The 11,238-nt window shown below is 40.8% G+C and overlaps 1 protein-coding gene across 1 annotated transcript; it reads right to left on the reverse strand.

Moving 5' to 3' along the window:
• Window positions 1-614: 614 nt before the first annotated feature.
• fkbp1aa (FKBP prolyl isomerase 1Aa) lies at window positions 615-7,159 on the reverse strand. Its single transcript, XM_037684043.1, has 5 exons — window positions 7,021-7,159; window positions 6,874-6,921; window positions 6,331-6,443; window positions 1,670-1,845; window positions 615-1,583 (listed from the first exon to the last, which is right to left on the reverse strand). Exons 1-4 carry the CDS (start codon window positions 7,055-7,057, stop codon window positions 1,714-1,716), a joined length of 330 nt encoding a protein of 109 aa, XP_037539971.1. The 5' UTR covers window positions 7,058-7,159; the 3' UTR covers window positions 615-1,583; window positions 1,670-1,713.
• Between the last annotated feature and the right edge of the window lie 4,079 nt (window positions 7,160-11,238).

An 11,238-nucleotide genomic window follows, 5' to 3' on the forward strand; every position in this document is an offset into this window, starting at 1 on the left:
CACGGATCAGCTGATGTTTTAGAGGAACAGAAGGAAATCATGTTTTTTTTTTTTAACAGGCATTCTGAAGTTCAACCTTAGAATCTAATCCATAAGTAGCTCTAATCTCTCAGGTTTAATCATCTTAGTTTGGTTTTAACTCCACAACCAGATTTTTCGGACTATAAAACGCACTTAAAGTCCTTAAATAAAAAATAAAAAAACCGACAGTGAGCATTATAATCAGGAGCACCTTATGTATTAATTCTGGTTGTGCTTACTGACCTCAAACAGATTTTATGTGGTACAACTGAACAATGTTGAGTTATTGTGAATGAGTTGATTAAAGTTTGACTTATCGGACCGTTTTGTTTCGCTTAATGCTCCTTATAGTCAGAAAAATATGGTAAACCTGAAAAACTCATTTCAGTCTGTATGGTGGAAGTTAAAAGTTGAGCCAATGTTGTCATCATTGTATGGGAACATACAATGATGACAACACAGAACACATTAATTATTATGAAACAGATGTTTAAATATAAAACTGGCTTTAATCTTTTCAAATGTTCAGAAAGCAACATTTTAGCTTTTTAAATGACTAAAATAAACTTTCAGGAGTCTAATCAACAAGTCTGTTTGAGCAAGATAACATTTTATTGCAAAATATGGCTTATAAAGTTAAAACAACTCATCTTGTCAGACTCCGCCTCGAAGCAAGACATTTCTTTTCTTTCTCCATTTAAATCTTTATTATCTTTAACTCGGCAATTTTCTGGAAATGCACAAGAAACTGAAAATAGCAGAACACCGTTTCCTGGTGTTGAATAAAACATGCTGGTTTTCTTTTTCTTTTATTGTTAGTGTGCTGTAAAACCATTAAATATATCTGTCACAGACCAGAAGATGTAAAACAATGAAATGAAGTTGGTGACGGGAGGGAAACGAGGCGGTTTGTAAAAATCAGCTCCTCGCTAATTGAGAAACTTCAGCCTTCACCCAGACCAAGTGTTTGTGCCTGTAAACCTCCTTACAGCCAGAGCAACGCTGTAAACAATCACAACTTTAGTCTTTTTGTACAGCAAAACAAGAAAAGAAAAAAGTGTAATGTCTGCTAAGACTTGCAGGTTAGTCACGGCAGCAGTTTGTTCAGTTTTAATCCTGGTACGTCGTTTTCTGAACACTGCTCCACATCGTTGTTTTATCCATTAGCAAGTATCACAAATGATTTATTCTAGTTTCATTCAATTCATGCCTGCACCTGGAACATCTGAGCGTAAAGGTCAGAGTCACAGGAACAAAATGGATTCAGGATTTTTAACAAACATGCTCCTGAAGAAAAAACAAACAAACACATTTTCAGATCTGTTGAGAGTCGATGAGGTCCATTTTAAAAACAAAGAAAAATACACATCAGTACGTGATGAAATATATATCAAGAGATGGCCTGGAGATTGAAAAATGTGACATAACATTTCAAAGCAAGTGACATAATTCAGTTTGCACCTGAATGAGAAGGAATAAAAAGGATGTGAAGCTGTAGATGTAGGTCCTGTGCAGGAATCATCTGAACATGTTTCCTCCACGTTCTTAAGACAGGAGTCGACCTGCAACAGAAACGTTCAGCCCGTTTTCTTCCGACCACCGTAATGACACCATCGTGCTGCCTTTCTGGATTCAGTTACTTTCTTACCCTGAAACTCTGAGCAGAACTAAACAAAGTGGAGGGTGCAGGTCTCAGGCTTCCAGACCCAGCAGCTCCACATCAAAGGTGAGAGTGGCGTTTGGTGGGATGATCCCTGGGTGACCTTTGCTGCCGTAGGCGAAGTCTGGCGTACAGACGAGCTTCGCCCGCTGACCTACACTCATCTGTGGATGACGACACACAAAAATAAACAAACACTGAGTTTAACAACACATGAGAATAAACGGCAACATAAACCCTGTTTATAAGAAGTCTGGGATGAAGCAAGATATAATTTAATGTTGAAATGTTAGCCACCAAAGTTAAGTCAGGTCCTCTGGATGGTTTCTGTTTGTTGAAACGTTTAGTCTTTCATCCAAAGCACTTCTTCAGTCCGAGGAGCTGCAACGAACTCGGTCTTATAAACAGCACCTTCACATAGTGGGTCAGCCAGTCTGATGGTGCTCAGGTGGTTTCTGGAGCCCGCCCTCTCCTCTGCGACTCCTCTGAGGCAGCCATGGCCAAAGTGGTTCAAAATATCAAAGCTCATGCTCAATAATCCAGGTGAAAAATCCAGGAAAGCCCCATTGTTGGATTTTTACCTGGATTATTGAGCATGAACTTGTATGTTGAAATGTTTGATTGAAAGATTTTGCTAAAAATGCTTTGAAATGTTTCCATGACATGGCTGAACATCAGATAGTTACCTCGGCTCAGTTAGTGCCTTCTTCCTATGAGCCCATTAAGAAAGACGTGATGGGAGAGTTTAACATTTTCACAATATGTTCTGACAGGGAGGGGGTCAGGAGCTAGTGTACGCTTTTCAAAATGAAATAAAATGTTGACCTTTCTCCATACACCCTGTATAACCAACACGTTACTGAATTCTCCCACAGGGAAAATACTGACACCATGAGATGTACTGGGAGCCCGGGTGCAGAGCTCTCGTCTGTGGGGGCAGCAGCTCAGCTGTGAGCTCCTCTCGTGTCAAAGTGCTCAGAGCAGATGAACCACACATGCACGCAGCTGCCACTGATCCCGCTCTCGCCGACAGACCTCCTGCACTGCACCCCCGACCTCCCCAGGACTTCTGTACCTAGAATCTAGTATGAATCGTTAATGTGTTGGGAGCGTAGTCATCAGCCTGTACAACTTGTGTATGTGAGCAAATGTCTGGTCCGAGAGAGATTATCCATTATTCTTTACCCGCTTCTTCTTTTTCGGGTCCCGGGGGTCACTGGTGCCCACATCCAGCAGTAACTGCGAGAGGCGGGGTACACCCTGTACAGGCCTCCAGTCCATCACAAATATCTGTACGTTTTAAAACACTTCTGAGACGTGTACAAATGTAAAATGACACTTTTACCATAGTACAATAAAATCCATGCAAGTACATGGGTGTTGTGTCTCAGCTTTATTTAAATCAGTTTCATGAACGTCAACATTTTTTGGAGTGCTTGGGGAGGGGTCCCAAAACAGGATGTTTTGTACACGTGAAAATGTTGAATCATTTCAATCTGTTGAAAATTGTGAATCACCTCGAATATTACTGATTTTTGGAGCAAACCAAGGAGAGAGAGGTCCAAACTAAAATAAGGAAGTGATCGGGCTTTAAATCTGAACAGTTTTCCTCTTCATGAACGAAGCACTGAGGGTTTGAAATCTGTGCTTAAAACTGGAACAACTTAACGACTGACATGCTGTACGTCCTCTCTTTGGGTCATTGAGAGCTCTGAATACATTTATCACAAAACATAGGAATATTTACGCAGCTGAACTGTAAGTTGGGCTGAGCACTCATTAATGCAACAATATGCTCAATAAAAGCAAATGGGAATAAATAGATTCTTTTTTTTTTTTTACTTACAGGAGCTGAGCTCCAAAGTACTCAGTCAAGACAATGATATTTTACCGTCTGTCCTAAAAGGTTGTTGCCAACTTACTCGATGCAGTAAACCCTTCACACTCCTTTAGACTCTTTCTCTACTGCAGGTTAGATCTGAGGAAAGTGTCGGCTAAAACAATGTAACAATAAACACAGCTGCCTGTATGGACGCTGTCTGTGTCGTGAGCCACTGCAGCTTAAAGCACAGCCCAAAGATTAACAGCTGATCCCACTCGGGTCAGAAAGATCCAGTCTGAAGCAGAAAATGGAGAGGAGAATAAATGTGCCGATCCATGAAATGAAAACAGCTTTTTTCCTTCTCGATCACCAAATAATGAGACACCAGAAGGGATGGGAAGCTTGGCCCTGGCTTTGTAGCAGCCATTTGGTTGAAGAGAGCATAAAAACACCACACACCCAGCTGGATCTGAGCTATTTCTGTTCAAAAAGGCATTTGTTAAATCTCTGCCCACTGAAAAACATTTAAACTGGAACAACAACTGGCCTTTACTCATAGATTAAGCATTTGGTCTAAAAAAAATAATACCTGAAATGAAGTGACAAGCAGTTCCCCATATTCAACTCTGTGATAAAAATACTAAGTGCTGTGATCATTAGATAGATCAGTACATTCAGTTGTGGGCACGGTTCTCCACTAATAACAGAACTAACTTTCCATTAAGTGGATTAGCTAACTTAGAAACCCTTTAGCAAAATTAGCTTTTGCTAAATTTAAATCTGGTAAAATCAAGTCTGCAAAGTCTCCACACTAAAAGTGCACTGGAGAGTAGTGATTTACAAAGTAATGCTATGCTATGTGGAGCTAAGCTAAGGTAAGCACCACCCACCTGGTAATGTCACCACACTCACAGTGCTCCCCCAGTCTCTGCCTCATGGTGTCACTTTACAGCCAATAACAGACTTTAACACAAATGCCAAACCAGAACAGGAAAATAAAAAGAAAACCCATTTTCACAGGCAGAAACATCATAAACCGTCAGAAACATTGCACACATAAATCCTACCCAGCATGCTTTGCAACAGTCTCACATATTTAATACAAAAAGGTTTATTACCGTGAGAATATTGATGATGACGCACAGCAATTTTGTAGTTAGTTTATAAAAGTAGTTAACGCTAAAGTGAGTTGATTCATTATATTAAATGACACGAGGGACACGACACACTGAATGCATCACTCTGCTTCAACACAGCAGAGTTCTGTTCCACATCTTTGGTTCCGATGGACCACACTAATTTCTGAAAGAAAGATCACCTCTGAATGGGACATGGATGCTTTACTTATGAATCACAAGTAACATGGTTAATAAATAACAAGTTGTGATTTATTAACCATTTTGAGTTGTGTTCACATACAGCGCAACATTCCTAGAAGTACAGGTTCTAATGATTTAAACAGATAATGGCAAAACATTGAGCTTGGTTGAGTTTGTAAGGGTAGACATAAGGAAAATTTTAAGGCTGGTGTCCAGCGGACAACCTCTTGCCAAAAATCTGGTTGTCTGACAAAAGTTTTGGTTGTCTACAACAATAAAAAAGGCAACAACAAAAAAAATCCCAAGAAAAAAGCTATTTAATAAGTACACAATCGTCCCTCGCTGCTTCGTGATTCGACATTTACAGACTTGCTCTAGCACGGTTTTTCAAAGTACAGTACTTTAAGATTGTACATGACCAAAAAAAAAAAAAAAAATTCCACCATTTTGTAGTTTTCTCTCAATAAGCCTACACTGTATCACTAGTCTAAAAGGACTACCTTACCCAGAAGGCAACAGTGCACTACTCAGAAGGCCAAGTTGCTTTCTACTGGAGGGAAAGTTCTGATCTGATCCGAATGGTCCTTACAGTACAGTGACTTTGGCGCTCAGTGGATGCAGAGAGACAACCAGAACAGGACCGGGACTGGACCAAGGCTGAGTAGGTCTGCCGAACCAGAACTGAGCCGGACCGGAACAGAGCTGTGTGTTCTGCAGAGCTGGTGAGTAAAGAGGCATTCCTCAACTTATAGTTTTAAGTTGAGTAAATCAACATTAAGTTGTCTTAATTAACAAACTCTTGCTAAATAAACTTTGGCTTTAGTTCAGTTTATTTAAATGTATTAGTTGACTGTTTTGGTATGTTGTTTCAACTCAGGAATTGATGTCATTTATACTTCACGGATTTTCACTCATTGCGGGCGGTTCCGAAACGTAACCCTCGCGATAAACGAGGGACTACTGTATACTGCAAGTTTACTATAGGGCGGCACGGTGGCTCAATTGGTAGAGCTGTTGCCTCCCAGCGAGATGATCGCCGGATTGAATCCCGGCCGGGGACCTGTCTGGGTGGAGTTTGCATGTTCTCTCCATGCATGAGTGGGTTTTGTGACCCCCACGACTCGAAAAAGAAGTGGGTAAAGAAAATGGATGGAAGTTTACTACGGTAAACTCGGAATTTAAAGGCATTTTGAATAATTATTATTATTATTATTATTATCTTGGACAAGACCCCTGTCCTGACAGTAAATAAGGAAGGCATGTAGCACCTACCAAGATGGCGGCACGAATTCACGCCTTATTAAGGTAGACTGCGCTGAGTTTGGCCGTTCCAGTGACCCTACTACATGTTTAGTATGCAGACCTAGTATTAGCTGCATGAAACTTACAACTTGTTTTTTTGTTTTAATTAAAACGAACACATCAAACATTGACAAACCCAAATTGTCCAGGTTATAGCACTTCATAAATCACATCTGCACGCGCTTGTGTCATGTACATGTCCTCACCTGAGCTACTCCTTCCTCCCAGCCACGAATTACCTCCTGATGTCCAATCTTGAATTTAAAAGGCTTCCCCCGGGATCTCGAAGAGTCAAACTCTTTGCCGTCCTCCAGCGTGCCTGCACAACAAACCGGAGCTTGTCGGGAATTTCGAGACGTAAAGCTGGAGGTTTAGCTTCGCCTGATGACTGACAAGCTAGCGTTAGCTGCTTAACAATATACACCTCCTAAATAAAGGGTGGAGCAGCAGTACAACAACTACATACTCGTCCATTTAATAAACAAGTCATGCCAGCCTGAGTAACCGAGAACCTGGTAGAAATACAGACTTGTCGTCGGCCTAGCGGATGTTAGCCGAGCAGACATAACGGTAAATTAAACGGAGTTTAGCGTTAGCTTCGATGCTAACAGTCAGCCTTGGACAAGCTGCTAGCTTAATAAAACCGCTAAGACCTGTTCCCTAAAACAACGAAGTCTCATGCACTTAACGACACATTTAACTCAACAAAGACAGGAATTAAGCAGAGTCTAAATATAGCCCTGACTCACCGACATAGTGCACCACGACGCGCTGTCCCTTCTTCGGGAATGTCCGTCCTAAACACCAGGAGGAAACACAGGAGAAAGTATGGTTTAGTGATGGAGCAATCAACCAATAGGCTAAAAGGGCGAATAATTAAGTGGCATTAATCTAACCATCGCCTGGAGTTATTGTCTGAATTTCTACTCCCATTTTTGCTTCCTTTCTGTCGAGTGGACCACCTCCCTATGGAAGGAGGAGGCAGGGCGGCCCGGTGACGAGAGATGCGGGCGATAGGAGAAAGAGGCACCACGGGTGTCCGAGTATGAATGATTTTCAATTTATTTTATTTATATAACGCCAAGTCACAACAGAACTCATCTCAGGGCACTGAACAGAAACATTCATATATAAAAATAATAATTTAACACTATTTATGGCTTCCTAGATAGAGAACTTTACTAATTGTTTTTTTTTTTAATGTTTCTATAAAGTGCCCTGAGACAACTTTGTTGTGAATTGGCACTATATAAATAAACTAAATTGAATTATCTGAGGAGCAGACTACTTTGAGTTTAACTCCTTTGCAGAACTCTCATCTACTCAATCAGCCTCCCCACCATCACAGACATCTACACCTCCAGATGTGGGAGGAGGGCCACCTGCACCGTGAATGACCCCACTCACCCAGCACACACTTTTTGCCCCACTCCCCTCAGGAAGGAGGTTGAGGAGCATTAAGTGTAGAACCATTAGACTGAGGAACAGCTTCTACCCTGAGGCTGTTAGACTCATGAATCTCTAACTAGAATAATCACTGTGAAAAACCACATCATGTTGCTGCTGATCTGTTTCATGTTGCTGCTGATCTGTTTCATGTTGCTGCTGATCTGTTTCATGTTGCTGCTGATCTGTTTAAATGTTGATGTGTTCATGCATGCACATCCACTCACACAGACTCATGTTCATGTTTGTGCTGATGTTCAATGTTTTTATGTTACGAGTGCTTAGTGTATATTTAGTTGATGTTTTTCTTAGTTCATATCTTAGATGTTATTACTGTTTTTCTTATACATTTTATTGTTGGATGTAACTGGGACCCTGTGTACATAATTTCGCTCCACCACATGTACCACATGAGGTGCGAATGACAATAAAGAATCTCTGACTCTGACTCATCTTGAGCAAATATGAAGGCGACAGTGGAAAGGAAAAACTCCCTCATGAGGAAGAAACATTTTGCAGAACCAGGCTCAGGATAAAGACCATCTGCTTTGACCGGCTGGGTTTGAGAGGAACAGATACACAATGGCAGGTCAAGAATCACATGTTAAGATAGAAATTGCATCAAATTAATTTGAGCAAATCATTTAAGGAAATGAGGTCAATTTGTCATCCAGTAGTTTAAGCCTATAGCAGCATAACAAGCCAACCCTAATTATAGGATTTATCAAAAAGGAAAGTCTTAAGCCCAGTCTTAAAACTGGACAATGTGTCAGCCTCACGGACAGAAACTGGAAGTTGGTTCCACAAGAGAGGAGCCTGATAACTGAAAGATCTTCATCACATTCTGCTTTTGGAAACTCTAGGAACCGCGAGTAAGCCTGCAGCCTGACAGCAAAGAGCTCTGTTAGGAAAATATGGAACAATAAGATCTCGACTCTAAGATGGAGCTAGGTTGTTGAGAGCTTTGTAGGTTAGAAGTAAGATTTTGAATTCAATTCTGAATTTGACAGGGAGCCAATGAAGAAAAGCTAAAACTGGAAAAACACGATTTCTCTTATCCACTCACTCTGGCAGCAGCATTTTGGATCAAGTGAAGACTTTTTAAAGTGCTTGGACACCCAGATAGTAAACAGTTGCACCAGTCCAGTCCAGGAGCAGTTTTTCTACATGATTTTTAGACAAGAAGAAGTTTCTAATTTTTGCAATATTACACAGGAGTAAAGCAGTTATGGTAAAGTTTTTTTTAAAGACATGTCGTATTGAATGTCCAAGTTTTTCAGGTTTTATGTGATCTCTCAGAGCTCAGGGGATATTTTGGGGATGACTCTCAGCTACCCCCACCTAATCTTTGCACAGTATCTGTAAAAACGACTGAGCTATGGTCATCTTTGTGTTGCCCAGGTGGACTAGCTGTGACGACCATCTTCAATCAGACTGACTAATAAACCTAATCGTTACATTAATCCCTCTCCACAATGAAAAGCACACGATCATGAAACAGCCTGCATGTGTTTGTTTTGTGTGTCAGCAAAACATCTCGTGAAGCAGTGGGCAGATTTTAATGAAACACACTGGATGTGCAACTGATTAACTTGATTCAAGATGGCCACCACAGCTAATTGCCTTTGGCAATAGCAAAAAAGTCAATAACTGGGCCAGTTGTGCAGCTATTGAGCTAAAGCTTGGCATGTAAGGATTCCAAGTTCTTTATTGTCATCCACATCACATGTACATGATGTGGAAAGAAATTGTGTACACAGGGTCTCGGTTACATCCAACAAAAGAAAAAATATAAATTGTATAAAAACAGTAGTCTACTGAGGATCTCAGATATAAACTAAGATATACGCTAAACGAACGCCCAACAGCATGTACGCTAAAAGATCTAAGATATACACTAAACACCAATAGTGCAGAACAATACACTAATAGTAAGATGGATTCCTTCAAAGAATGCTAGTTTTATACGCAGCTAAATTTATTGTCTGAATAGTTTATTAAAACAGCACTCTTCATGTCAAATAATGTACATATTGTGGGCGTGAAGTCCATGTGAGGAGACAACAGTCCTCAGGGTGACTCGCTGCCAGCTGCAGCTTACATGTAGACACTGAAACAACCTTGGTTTTATATTTCCTCGTATTTCACTCATTCTTTACAATTTGTGGGGGTTTTATGCACAGGTGTTACTTTACATGAAAAGGCTCAACGGTGCAGCTGCACCAACTGATTTCTGTCTGTCCGCAGGTCTGCCGCTCACAGCAGAGACAAACAATGTCCCCGCCAAAGTAAGAGCGGTGAGTAACCAGATCTCCCTGAGACGATGCGTCAGAGCTGTGAGCCTCGCTGCATCGTGTGAGGTGCAGAGCAGAGGAGCTTCCAGGTGTTTCAAGGTCTGGGTCCTTGAATCACTGACACCAGCAGCATTGTTGATGGGAGAGTGGAGGTGGGGAAGTGTCTGTCCCTCTGATGGCCCCCCAGGGACATGCTCGGAGAGAGGAAGTGGACATTGTGGCGCAGTCCACGGGTGGCAGGACATGACAACAGACGTGTGAAACTCTGTAGCCATGGTGATGAGGCTCAGAGCAAAATGACAGCAGATACGGGGGCACAAAAACAAAACCAAACCCCGTCTCCATGGAGACACAAGGACAAATTTAAGACAACAACGGAGACAGAAGGACAGGCTGTTAGAAAGATTACAAAGATTTGTACTTTAGGTTAAACATGGATGTTTGTTGCTGACAGATGTTCATTGTCTGAAAGGTTCATGACTGCACCAGTTTGACCCTTTCCAGTCCTCTCACAACAACTAGAACCAACAAAAACAACCCGTCTGAACAGGAAAAAGTTCACCCATGTCTTTCCCAAGATTACCCAGCAGCTCACCCAGCCTCTTGCATTGGTTAGGACTTCACTGTCAGGAGAGAAGGCTCAGTTCAGTCAATGTCTCCAGCTGATGGGAAATGAACCAAACCGTGAGTGGGCGGGTCCAAAACACAGGCTCTGAGCCTTCGGGAAGGCCCTGCAAGGCAGTTTATTTAACCATTTGAAGATTTGTGATGCATTCAAGTGCAACTTGTAAATTTAACAATCAACACTGAAAGTTTGTTTTTAAAAAGTAAAAAATACATATCCTATTTAGGTTTACACAATAGTACAGTTGTGTTTTGGTTTAATTACATGGTGAAATGTTGCCTAAAACAGTAAGTCCTGTGGGTTATCATAAAATTTAAGTTTGAATTATTAAATTTACATGTACAGTACGTTAATGAGAGCTCCTTCAGACACGTTTCTGCCTGGACTGTAGTTTCATGAATTCAAAAGTTTCTTACTCAACTGCAAAGTAGTTTACAGAAAATAAGAGAAATCAGCAAAAATGAAGAAAACCTACAGTGAAAACATAAATTTTATATAAAATAAATATTAGATTGAAAATGTAAATGGTACTTTTAATATTTCTTAGGTTTTCTCCAAAGGAATAGAAGGTCATGAGTGTTCCCCACAGGTTTATAACATGAAGTTAAAAATGCAGGTTATAATGTAATTTGTTCAAACACACACACACGCACACACACACACACAAATAAAACCCAGCAGTTTATTCACTGAAAAAAATAGAAATGCTGGTATGCACAGAAAAGTTGAAAGAAGTTGGTTTAATATAT

The sequence above is a fragment of the Nematolebias whitei genome, chromosome 11, assembly GCF_014905685.2.
Source record: "Nematolebias whitei isolate Nwh7 chromosome 11, NemWhi1, whole genome shotgun sequence".
Lineage (NCBI taxonomy): Eukaryota > Metazoa > Chordata > Actinopteri > Cyprinodontiformes > Rivulidae > Nematolebias > Nematolebias whitei.

Excerpts from the sequence above, each read along its gene's own strand:
- fkbp1aa (XM_037684043.1), bottom strand. The coding sequence starts at position 7,057 with ATGGGAGTAGAAATTCAGACAATAACTCCAGGCGATG. Across the intron at positions 6,922-7,020 it reads GACAATAACTCCAGGCGATG|GACGGACATTCCCGAAGAAG; the intron begins GTTAGATTAATG and ends CCTGGTGTTTAG. Across the intron at positions 1,846-6,330 it reads GGGAGGAAGGAGTAGCTCAG|ATGAGTGTAGGTCAGCGGGC; the intron begins GTGAGGACATGT and ends CGTCATCCACAG.